The sequence below is a fragment of the Lutra lutra genome, chromosome 15 (genome assembly GCF_902655055.1).
Source record: "Lutra lutra chromosome 15, mLutLut1.2, whole genome shotgun sequence".
Taxonomy (NCBI): domain Eukaryota; kingdom Metazoa; phylum Chordata; class Mammalia; order Carnivora; family Mustelidae; genus Lutra; species Lutra lutra.
The window spans coordinates 40,752,144-40,764,253 of NC_062292.1; the positions used below are offsets into that span (position 1 = coordinate 40,752,144).

Here is a 12,110-nt window from a genome sequence, read left to right on the forward strand (position 1 = left end):
CAGGTAATGCCCGAGGCTCTCTGGGCATTCCACCCTGTAGCCGGCCTATCCGCTAATGAGGGGGGAGGTCTCGTACCTCTCCCCTCCAGCTCCTTTGACTCCCCCTTCTCTTCCTACCCCTCTCGGTGGGACCCCAGACAAGCCCCAGGCCCCACAAGGTCCCCTGGAGGTAGAGGATCGCCGGGGGGCTGGTGTCTGCCTCCACTGGCGGCCCCCAAAGGACGACGGGGGCCGGGCCGTGGAGCACTACGTGGTGGAGAGGCGGCAAGCCGGCCGGACCGCTTGGCTGAAGGTGGGCGAGCCCCCTGCCGGCAGCACCACCTTCACCGATGCCCACGTGGAGCAGGGCAGGAAATACACCTTCCAGGTGCGAGCTGTGACCTCTGAGGGGGCTGGGGAAGCCTTGGAGTCCACAGAGGTGCTGGTGGCTCCTGAGGGTAAGAGGATGGACCGGGACTTAGCATTCCCCAGAGGGTGGGCAGGGCTGCCCCAGACACTGAGGGACGCAATGGTTGGGGGGCGTCTTGGGGCCCTCGTAGAGAGCACTGTGGAGACTCCTTGCATAGGTTCACTTGAGATTTGGCAGGTGATCAGGAAACAAGGGTCATGGGGTCTTCTCCCAGCCAGGGCTCTCCAGGAGTTGGGGTGGACACGCAGAGCGCACTTTCTCAGGAACCTGGGTGGGGCAGTCACCATCCTCCATCAGATGCACTCCCTCTGAAGCATCTGTCAGGAGACCTGAGGCTGAGGGGCCTCCGGGCTGCCTCTAAGGCTCCTAGGCCACAGCCAGAACAGTGTCCTAGGGCAGACTGGCTCAGCACCCCTGACACCGCCTGGGAAAGAACAGTGTGGCCTGCTCCCAGGTGTCCCACTCGCTGTCCCCCAGGACCTAGCTGTGAACTGGCACCTTTCCTTGGCCTCTGGGGCTGACCTGCACCTTCTCTCCCTACCCCCCAACCAGCTATCCCCGGGCCCCCTTCAAGCCCAGCCATCCAGTCGGCCTCCAGCCAGGGCATCACGCTGACGTGGACGGCACCTCGGGGCCCTGGCAGTGCCCACATCCTGGGCTACCTGATTGAGAAGCGCAAGAAGGGAAGCAGCGCCTGGACAGCAGTGAATGCCCAGCCCGTGCCTGGTGAGTGGGCCTGAAGGGACACTGCTTTATCCTGGCCTCCACAGCTTCCCTGCATGACCTCCTGGCTCCAGGGCCCTGTGCCACCAGCTTGCCAGTCCCTTTAGTACAGCAGGTCTCTCTTGGGGAGGTTCACCCCTCGGGGACATTTGGCAATTGTCTGGCAATTTGGGGTTGTCATAACTGAAGTGCGGGAAGCTGGGGGGTAGCACTAGTGTGAAGAGGTCAGAGATGCTGCTAGACACCCTGCAGTTCACAGGGCCATGCCCCTGTCCCATTCCCATGTCCCCAAACACAGAATTATCTGGCTACAAATGCCAATAGGGCCAAGGCTAGGAAACCCTGGTTTAACAGAAGTTTCAGAACAGAAGCCAGAGCTGGAGCTATTAGCCCTAACCCGTCTCCTTCTGGCCTTGACCTCGGGCAGTGTGCTCTTTTCTCTGGATCTTACCTTTCTCATCCATAAGATGAGAAGACGTGTTCCCTGTCCTACTCACTTCTCTACAGTTTCCAGGAAACTGCTTTCTGAGATCTGAGAAACATCCAAGCCAACGTTTGCAGAAGAAAGAACAGATCCCAAGCCCCGAGCATGTTGTCAAGAGACCAGGTTTCTAGCCAGGGCTGTGCCACTTAGGACCTCAGGATCCTCATCTCTGGAAAGAGGGTGGTGAACTAAGGGCACTCTTCCAACTTCACTCTCCTAGTCATTCTGTCTTATTTATAAATCTATATAGTTTTGTAACAACCTTTAGAAGTCTGCAAGGCAGAGAGAACCAGAGAGATTAAGGCACTTGTCCAAGACTACCCAGCAAGTTAGTGGCAGAACCAGACAGGGAATGAGGCCTCTCACACCCTGAGCATTGCTCTTTTTACCTTTGAGACCCCCGAGTCACCCCTAACCAGCTGGCTGGAGAGGAGGAATGTGTCGGGGCCCTAGGCTTGGTCTTTTCCAGAGCTTGGAGGCACGAGGCCATCTGTGTGCCCATGGTCTGGTCCTGTCACAGGCAGACAAACGTGGGGTGGGCTTTTCACAGAGAGGAGGTGGACCGTGGCAGACGTGCGACAGGGCTGTCAGTATGAGTTTCGGGTCACAGCTGTGTCTCCCTCTGGCCCCGGAGAGCCTGGGCCTCCATCGGATGCCGTCTTTGCTCGGGATCCCATGAGTAAGTAGAACGCCAGCCCAGGTTGGGTGGGGGACGAGCAGGGGATAGCTCTGGAGCCCGTGGGACAAGACAGGGGCTATAAGAAGGTCAGGGTTGGTCCTGAAGGCCATGGTCAGGAAGGCTGGAAGACAAAGGTCAAAGGGCCTCTGGAGTAAGGTGTATTTTAGGGGCCCTGGAGGATTGAGATCAAACAGGCACAGAGGCCAGGCAGTGGGGATTAGAAGATCTCTTCCCAAGATCACTTAACTCACTCTTCAGCCTCTGGGCAGGTCAGGCCCACCTGCTCTCATCCGATAAACGTCCACCCACCCCAGTGAGGGCTTGTCATCACCATGGGGCAGGCGGGAGGTCACCATGGAACCTCATTCCTAACTATCCAGCAGATCTTTGTTCATTGCCTTTAATCACAATGGCTGACATTGTGCCAGGAACTAGGTAAAAAATGATGGCCTCTGCTTCCGGTCTAGAACTGCATTTCCCTCTCTGTGATTTCAGACATCCAGCACAGACAGATGTCAATAGACATGCTGAGAACAATGTAAACAGTCAAAAAAATCTGTGATCAAAGATGTTTCTAACACGTAGCCTGTGATATTTCCAAGACCTACAGGAAAGGGACCTGTCCTACTTTGAGCCACATTTTCCAAATTTGAGTAGAGAATACCTTCTTCACAAAACCCCCTTCAAAAACCTCATTCCGAGGCATAGGACTTAGGAAATGCTGCTCTGTAGGCTTCATGAGCCCTATGAGCCAGCTAGTGACAAGCCATCAAGGCAGTAGCACATTTCTGGCACTTGCCGGATTGGCCACATGGTCACCTTGAGAGCACCTTTGTATCCCTACAGGGCCTGGTGCACGGTACGGGCCTGGGCTGTTAGAATGAATCCAGAAAAAAAAAAAAATAGAACATTGTACAAGTTTAACAGATCGAATGGTGTCTAAGTTTTAGTCCTAAAAAGGGCAGAGTGTGGAATGCAGAGGGGAAAGCGGACCCATGCATTTTACTCCTGGCAAGGGGACCCACCCCATCCTAGTTTATCTGCCTCTCTCCCTCTGATCACTGATAGGGAGTGGGGACAGCAGGCCGCCAGAGCAGTGACTACAGCAGCCGCCCGGATCACGACCGTTCCTAGGCCCTAGCTGCTGAGTATGATCACCGACCGGTAGCCTGACCCGGGGGCTTTTTAGGAATGCAGAGTCTCAGGCCCCACCCAGGCCTTCTGTATTAGGATCTGTAGTCTTAATCAAATCTCCCAGTGGCTTTAACAAATTAAACTTAAGAGAAGCACTATCCTAGCCCAGATTTAGAAACACCTGGGCAGCTCTTAAAACTCCAGCTGCCTGGGCTGCACCCCAGCCACGCCTCTGGGGATGGGACCTGGGCACCAGGGTCTTCAAGGCTTCCCACAAGAGTCCACTGTGCAGCCAGCTTGAGTAGACGGCTCTGCAATGGACAAAGCCCTTTACACACATTATACCTTTGTTCCAAAACCCCGGTGGCTGGGTAGGGACTGTGTTATTTTCCTTCCCACTTAACAGGTAAAAAATAAGAAGGGACTGAGTGGCCACAAGGCAGTCCTGACGAACTTAGAGCTCAGAATCAAAAGATACAGAATTCTAGTCTTCGGGGATCATAGAGCCCAGGGAGTCATCAACTAATATGCCAGATTTCAGGAATTACAGAAGGGTGGTTAGGGGAAGTGGGCTAACAGGTGGGTGAAGAAATTCCCAGCCCCCCACAGGAAAACTAATGAACAGCCACATGGAGTGGCCTCCCTCAAGAGAGGGTGACGGAATTCCTGATCTTCCCTCGGTGCCCGGCCAGGACCCCCCGGGCCTGTGCGGGACCTCCAAGTCACAGACACATCGCACACTAGCATCACCTTGAGCTGGGCCCAGCCAGACACGCAGGATGGGGATACAGCCCAGGGCTACGTGGTGGAGCTGCGTGGCTCAGACAGTCTGCAGTGGAGCCCCTGCCACGAGGGCACTGTGCCAGTCACCAACTTCACTGCCAAAGGGCTTCGGCCCCAAGAGAGCTACTTCGTGAGGGTGACAGCTGTCAATGATGGAGGCCGTGGCCAGCCCACCTCCCTGGACACGTTAGTGCAAGTCATGCCCGTTGCTGGTGAGTGCCATCGCCTTCCGCTTCCCAAAGGCCCTTCCTGAGCGGGACATCTGAGCAGCAGCTAGGATCCTCTTCCCGGTTTAATGATATGCCCTTGATCGAGCACCTGTTAGGGAGCGAGGCACTGGACGAGGCAGGCCCATTCAGAAATGTTTTCTCATTACAACTCATAAAAATCCTAGAGGATTAGTGATATTTACCCCCAAGTTGCAAATCAGGAAGCTGAGGTCAAAGGGCTTTGCCCTGGGTCATGCCACCCGTATGTGTGGAGGGGCCCAAGTGTGGAGGGAGGTAACAAGCCATCTTGTGTGTTCCAGTCCGTCCCAAGTTCCTGATGGACTCCAGCAGACGGGACTCGCTGATGGTCAGAGCTGGGGAGACCATCCGTGTGCCTGTCTCCTTTGAAGTGAGTATAGCTAATGGGGAGTGGGGAGAGGGGCTCAGAGTGGCCAAGGGAGCCAGAGTCAGCCCTGTGATTCTCTTTCACTTCCCCCCCTTTTTGGTCCCCGACTGGTGGCCCAGTCTTGTGCTGGAAATCAAGCCAGAGTGAGGATGGAAGAGTCCTCCTTGAAGACAGGATCCACACCAGGCCACTGGGTGGCCATTCTGCGCTCATCTACACCTCCCTCAAGTGGTCACTTCTGTTACTGCGCCTCTAAGCTCTGACGCCCCCTTTCCTCTCTCCTCAGTCTGGGAATTCAGTGCGGCTGCAGCACGGACAGTCCGTTTTGACTTTACAAAATCCTGAGTATGAGTAGTGTACAGGCACATGAACTGCATTTGACTCGGGATGGTCCTCCACCAACACCACCTTTTCTGTAGGATAGTAGAGCCGTAGAGTGTGGGGGCTGGAATCACAGAGGGCCTGGGTCAGATTCTAGCATCATTACTCACTAGCTGTTTGACTTCGGACAACTATCTTAACCTCTCTGTGTTCCAGCTTCCTCATCTGTCAAATGGGGATAACAGTAACTTCTCTCCAAGGATTTTTCTGAGGATTCAAGGAATTAATACCGTGAAAGCACATAAGTAGTGCTTGACATATGGCAAGAACCCAGTTGTGTTATCTAGTACTAATTGTTGTTGTTGTTGTTACTATTATTAAAATCATCATCATCATCTCTGTGGGAACTCATAGGCAGCAGCGCCTGATTCAAACCCAGATATAATTCTAAATTACATGTTCTTAACTATTAGACTATAATATGAGGTAATGTGACAAAATATTTCATACACACACTGAGTGTTCCTCAGCCCTGTTCTCTATACTTTCCATGTATTATTAACTCCTTCAATCCTCAGAACACTCCTGTGAGGTAAGTGACGGTCCGCATCCCCGTCTGACTCTGATGCCCAGTGTGACGGTGCCAGAGGCTCTCACGGGGACTTGGCGGTTTGCCTTACTCCCCCTTTCCTGCTTCCTCGCTACCCCACACCCCCTCCCATCCCTCCCTGGATCCCTGTCTCAACCAATCTCTCCCTAGGTAGTCATCTCCCACCTCTGTGCTTTTGCTCAGACATTTCTCCCCTGGGAATGCCCTTCTCCCCACTTATACCTTAGGCCCAGCTTCAATGCCATCCCTCCCACGAAATGTCCCCCCTTTACTGTTCTTTCCTCTCATTTCCCAGGCTGTCCCCATGCCTGAGGTGACCTGGCTGAAGGACGGCTTGCCCTTGCTTAAAAGTAATGTGACCTCCACCAAGGAGGGCCTCACCCAGCTTCTGATTCCTGTGGCCAGCTTCTCAGACAGTGGCGTCTACACCGTGCTGCTGAGGAGCCCGCAGGGCACAGAGGCTCTCTACCGCTTCTCCCTCAGGGTGGCAGGTGAGGCCGGCCCGGGCAGGGGCTCCTGACACCAGCTTGCTACTCACCAAAGCATGGAGCTCTCCAGCTGTCCTGGTCACATGTCTCAGCTATTCTCCCAAACCTGGGTACACAGGGGACAACACCACCAGCCCTTCCTGAGAGCAGGAGGAAAAGAAGGAAGAAAGGCAGAGGGAGAGTCTGGGGCGGGGCGGGGTGGGGGTGATGTCCATTATTCTTCTGCCCCAAGAACTTAGGGACCGTTAAGCCATGGCCCTTCCCCCATCTGGGACTATCAGTGAGCAGAGACAGTCCCCACCATTACCTCACTTGAAAGAGCCTCGGAAGGACTGTGTGTGGTCCTTGTACAGGATAATTGTTGCCCTCCCCACGGGGACTCCTGCACAGCCCCTGCTCACCCTGGAGGAGCTTCTGGAACACAGAAACGACCAGTGGCTAACTGGGGCCTCTGCAACTCGGTCTTGTGAAAGCCCCTCCACTGTCCATGTCCTGGTCATTTTACTTACAAGTCAGAGTCATTTCAAATGACTCTTGTTGGAGAGGCTTTCCATGCCCTAGAGATCACTGTACACCCCCAGCGGACCTCTATCTGGCTCCAGCTGCCAACATGGCCAGACTGCATTCCCCAGGACCCCAGAAGACTTGGGGACCTGGGGAGGGTCATGAAGAAGCCTGTGGGCATTCTGGGGTGCCCTGCTGGGTCCCCCCCAAACTCAGCTGCCTTTGCTCTCTCGTGCAGCGTGTCCGAAGGCACCTGGGCCCATCCGCCTGCAGGAGAACGTGCCCGGGACAGTGACGGCCGAGTGGGAGCCCTCTCCAGATGAGGCTGGGGGTGTCCCCCTGTACTACGAGGTGCTGACACGCTCCTCCATGCACGGGCCCTGGCGCCAGGAGGCCGACCGCGTGCACACCAACCACTTCACCCTCCTGGGCGTGCTCCCCGGTCGCGAGTACCATTTCCGGGTGGTGGCCAAGAACGAGCTGGGGGCCAGCCTGCCCTCGGACACCAGCCAGCCCTGGTGTATCCCCCGGCAGCGAGGTGAGCTCTTGGGGACGCGGGCTGCATCTGGGGCAGCCCTGGCAGAGGTGGCCCAGTGCAGCTTAACGTGTCACTAGCCCCACCAGAAGGTGGAGGCCAAGAGCTGTTACCCTGCCGTCCTCCCCACCTGCCCAGCTTCCCAGCTGGCTCAACCCACCTGCATTGCTACCCTCTGTGTCCCTGACTCAGGGTGGGTCTGGAGAGGGCAGAGGGCTGTGGGTGTCTGCGTGTCCAGGATGCCTTTGGGTGAGGTTCAAATCAGCAGCAGGCCATACGGCAAAGAGAGGTTAATGTTTCTCTGAAAACCAAGTGTATTTTACAATCAAACAGATGTGGGCCTTCAGAGTAATCGCTAGAAAAAGCAGATCATAAAATCGAATGTGTGATTCCATATTTCTAAAACACAAAAATGTCTGAGAGGTTCCACACCAAAATGTTAGCTCTGGTCACTGAAGGCAGTGACATTATGCTTGGTTTTGATTCCTTCCTGCTTTGACTTTCTTACACATTCTAGTTTGTTCTCAGTGAATGGGTGTTAGCTTATAGAAAAATAAATCCAAATGTATTTTAAGAAAAGGATAAAAAGGTGAGTCCAGCTGTGGGGGCCAAATTGACAGTAAAATGTGGCAGAAGGACCCAGAAAGTGCCTAAGTTCCACCAGGAACCGGTTACCCTGACTTGTGCCTCGGCCATCCCTTCCTTGATTACCGACCCTTCTCCCTCTCGCCCTGGTTTCTGCCACAGACAGGTTCACGGTGAAGGCTCCAAGCTACCGGGAGCCTAACCTGAGCCAGAAGCCCCGGTTCCTGGTGGGGCTGCGGACCCACCTGCTGCCGCAGGGTTGCGAGTGCTGCATGAGCTGTGCTGTGCAGGGCTGGCCGAGGCCCCACGTCACCTGGTTCAAGGATGACCAGAGCCTGGCCGGAAACCCTGCTGTGTACAGCACTGACGTGCTGGGTGTGTGCTCCCTCGTCATCCCCAGCGTCTCCCCCAAGGACAGCGGCCAGTACAAGGCAGTGGCGGAGAACGCGCTGGGTCAGGCTGTCAGCACCGCCACCCTCATTGTCACAGGTGAAGGTACTGCCCTGGCGGGGGGGGGAGGGGAAGGAGAGTCGGGGAGCAGCCACCTTCAGGGAGCCCTCCCTGTCCCCTGAAGGGTGGTTGGGCTGGAGGTCAGGATACCGGGGTCCTCTAACCCCCGTGGCTCTGCAGAGCTCTGTGACTCCAGCTGGCCATCCATCACTCGGCCTCCTGGGGCCTTGATTTACCCACCTGCAAAATGTGGTATTAACTAGATCATTGAGGACTAATTCACCTAACTCTTGGCTTAGGGACGATGCCTCCCCAGCCTAAGCTTCCCAGTATGGCCTGCAACACATTTCAAGATGAGAGATGAAGGGGCCTCTTCTGTCTTCTGTGTTTTACCTTCATAAATATGCCCGGACATAGACATTTTGTGCCCAAAAAGCCTTGCTGATTGTCTTACTGGTAGTCTCTTTTTCAGTAAAGCAAATAACCTATGTTAATAAGAAAACAGTTTTCCTTAAGAGTACTTAGGACAGCTTATATTTTGAATAGAAAACAAAGTAACCCCTAAACATTTTAAATTATTCAGAATTGATCTTTATGCAAAAATGGCCCTTTCAGCACTGACCCAGAACATCTTTTCTCGAATCTGTGCCAAGGCCCTCGGGAAGCCACTTGCCAGGTGCCCCAGCACGTGCACGCACCTTGTCCTGAAAAGGCTGTTTTCAGAAAAGTGTTCGGGGGCTGGTTGCCAGGGGAGGAATTGGCCCACGCTCAGAGAGTGCGTGCTGTCTCTGGACTTGAGCCCTTGGGACTGACCATGACCTTTGCCACGGAACGGGGGGTGGGGGTGGGGCAAGCTGCTCTTTCGGGACCAGCCTGACTGCCCCAAGTACTCCCTGTCTTGCAGAATCCAGCTCCTAACACCACCTCACCCCGGGATAGTCCTGTCTGGCTCGACGGTTGTGGATGATGACAGATTCCTGAAACTTCGCTCTTGACACCCACACTGGCCCAGAGAGACAGTCCTAAAGGATGGAGGACACTGGTCATGCCTGGAACCCCAGGGAGACAGGAGCGAGGAGCAGGAGGGCATGGAGTCCTTAGGGGAAGAAAAAGAAGAAGAGGGGCGACCTTCAGCCTCTCCACCCCAAAGCCAAGTCCCTGAACGTTAACCGTGAACCTCCTCCACTCTCTCCATGGGGGCTTCTTTCTTCTCTACTTCTTGCAAGAGATCCGGAGTGAACCCGTCGGCCAGAGTGAGGCCCAGTCCTTGTTTTCCAGAAGCGTGTTCTTAGAAGAGCTGGGCCTGCTGTGAGCACAGGAGGGAGGAATGAGGAGGTCAGAGGAGCTGCGTGAGGGCCAGGGGACCCAGGGGTGTCTGGAGGGTGTGCTTTCTGTACTTTTCATCATTAAAACATTAGGCAAACACAAGCCTATCTCTTGCAAGTTGACTTGGGGCTGGTGTGTTGCAGGAAAGATTCCCACCGCAGAGCCTTCACCCCAGGCTTCCACAGGGAGGACCAGTGGTTCTGCACCTGCTTCTGAGGGCAGGAAATCAGAGCGGGGTTGGAGGGTCTGCATGGAGGAGAGACACACCCTTCACTCCTCACCCATATGTCCCTCACGCCGCTGGCAAAAATCCTGTAAGCAACAGAGCGAGAGGCTTTCTGGGTGTTAGAGTGTGGGGGACCCGGAGCCAGGGCTGCCTGAGACCGCTGTTTGTCTGTCCCTTCCTGGGGCCAGGGAGAGTCTGGGCTGAGGAAAACCCTACTCCAGGATGTGATCGCGGGGACCCTGTCAGAAGGCACTGAGGGAAACCACCACATGCGTGGGGATTTGGCTCTCATTCAGGGTTCTGTGGGCGCCTGCTCACCTCATCCACAGCCCCTGCTTCTCCGGTGTCACACACAGGATGGGACGCCTCCCTTTCCAGAGAAGGACCTCTATGTGACCTCCCACAGAAACTCTTGTCCTTCTCCTTCCTCAAGGTCCCCGAACCTCCCAGGCTCCCAGGAAACACTCCAGAGTTCCTGTGGGTGAGAAGGAAGGAGGGAGCCCCAGGAAGGCTGAGCCTCACTCTGTCCCAGTGTGTTGGCTCCAAGGCCTAGCTTGTGGCCTGACACCACGTGCTCTTTACTCCCGAGGCTGGGATGCAGGCTTCTGCCTTCCCCTGTCTCCTCTCACACCTGACTGCAGACACAGGAAGAGGGAAGCACAGGCCACAAGGGGAGATATAGGGTGGGTGTCAAAAACACATTTCTGAGGCATGGGAACACGTAGCCTGGGAATGGGTTATCTCTGGATGCCAGAGAGAACTGTCCACCCAAACGAGACCAAGAGTGCTCCCAGAGGCAGGGGGGATGGATTAGATGACTTTGTACAGGCCACGGCTCATTCCTACCCTCCCCAGAGAAACCTACAAGAGAGAGCTGTTTTCCTTGGGTTTTCTCTTGCCATCTTTGCCTTGTTACCGCAGCAGGCCAGAGTGGGGCCAGGAGCAAAGAAAGAAGTTCTTAGAAACTGTGAGGCAGTGGCTGAACACCTCGGCCCACATGAACCATTCTCCTAAGCACTTTTTGTGCTGTGGGGTCCTGCAGTGCGGGAAGGACAGGGCTTCAGCTCAGACTGTGGTGTCGGGAGGAGAGGGGGTTTGCACAGAAGGGATGACCCAGTGTCTGTGCCCTGCCTGGCCCTGAACAGGGACTCACAGAACAAGGATGAGCAAAGAGCCCTTTCTACATTTCTAAGGGTGGAATGGGGGCCTGACCTTCCAAGGAGATCCAAAGACAAAAGACCCTAACCCATGATGGCTTCTCAAGATACATTCATTCATTCAACCGACCCTGAGCAGGCGCCGTGCAGGGAGATGCAAAGACAACACAGACATGAGACCTGCTTGCAAGAGGCCCACCTTCTGCAAGGGAGATAAGACTCACAGAAGCACTAGAAAGCCCAGAGGACCTCAGAGGAGGGGAGACCTGCAGGCTGAGAGCATCAAGGAGGGCTTCCCAAAGGAGGTACCAGCATCCTTGAAGGATAAGCAGGAAGTGGGCCTGCAGAGAAGGGGAGAACATTATGAGCACGGGCCGGGCTCAGGGACTGCAACTCGGCCCAGGACAGTGGGAAGCAGTGGTCTGTGTGGTGATGGACAGCAGTGCTCACATCTGGGGCGAGTGAAACCACATGGGAGGGGGCTTGCATACATCTACGAACAGAGCAGAATGTGAAGGAGAAGGGAGCCATGGTGGGTATTTTCATTCATTTCCACTCAAAGCTCAAAACCCTTGCCAGTCAAGTACATTAAATCTGAGTATGAATTTAAGTTTTTAAAGGCTAGTTCTGCTCCCTAACTAGTTATGTGACCTCAGGAAGTTCCTTATCCTGTTCTATGACTGAGTCCTCACTTGTAAATTAAGACTACCAGTTCCTAACCCAAGGTCACAGGGGTTTCTCCTGTTTTCTTCTCGAAGTTTTATGGTTTGAATTCTTTTACATCTGTCCCTTTTGAGTGCAGTTTTGCATGTGGTGTGAGGTGACAGTTGAGGCTTTCTTTTCTTCTTTCTTGATTATCCACATGGCCTAGCACCATTTTCACAAAGAGATTTTCTTTTCCCCTTTGAATTACCTTGGAGGCTTCATTGAAAATCAATTAACCATATATGTATGGGTCTGTTTTTGGATTCTGTCTTCCCTACTTCTTTTCTACTTTCTGGAAAAGTTTGTATAGAATTGATATAGTCTCTTCTTCAAATGTTTGGCAGAATTTACCAATAAAGCCACTGGTCCTGGAATT

The 12,110-nt window shown here is 54.3% G+C and overlaps 1 protein-coding gene across 6 annotated transcripts in view; it reads left to right on the forward strand.

Moving 5' to 3' along the window:
- IGFN1 (immunoglobulin like and fibronectin type III domain containing 1) overlaps nucleotides 1-9,737 on the forward strand; it is a 33,138-nt gene extending 23,401 nt beyond the window's left edge. For all 6 annotated transcript variants that reach the window (XM_047705568.1, XM_047705565.1, XM_047705562.1 and 3 more), the window contains 9 exons: nucleotides 138-437; nucleotides 962-1,135; nucleotides 2,167-2,295; nucleotides 4,122-4,424; nucleotides 4,742-4,830; nucleotides 6,054-6,249; nucleotides 6,989-7,288; nucleotides 8,033-8,365; nucleotides 9,225-9,737. In XM_047705568.1, the coding sequence (XP_047561524.1) occupies nucleotides 138-437; nucleotides 962-1,135; nucleotides 2,167-2,295; nucleotides 4,122-4,424; nucleotides 4,742-4,830; nucleotides 6,054-6,249; nucleotides 6,989-7,288; nucleotides 8,033-8,365; nucleotides 9,225-9,238 (1,838 nt within the window). In that variant the 3' untranslated portion in view covers nucleotides 9,239-9,737. The remainder of the gene's footprint in view (nucleotides 1-137; nucleotides 438-961; nucleotides 1,136-2,166; nucleotides 2,296-4,121; nucleotides 4,425-4,741; nucleotides 4,831-6,053; nucleotides 6,250-6,988; nucleotides 7,289-8,032; nucleotides 8,366-9,224) is intronic.
- Nucleotides 9,738-12,110: the final 2,373 nt, after the last annotated feature.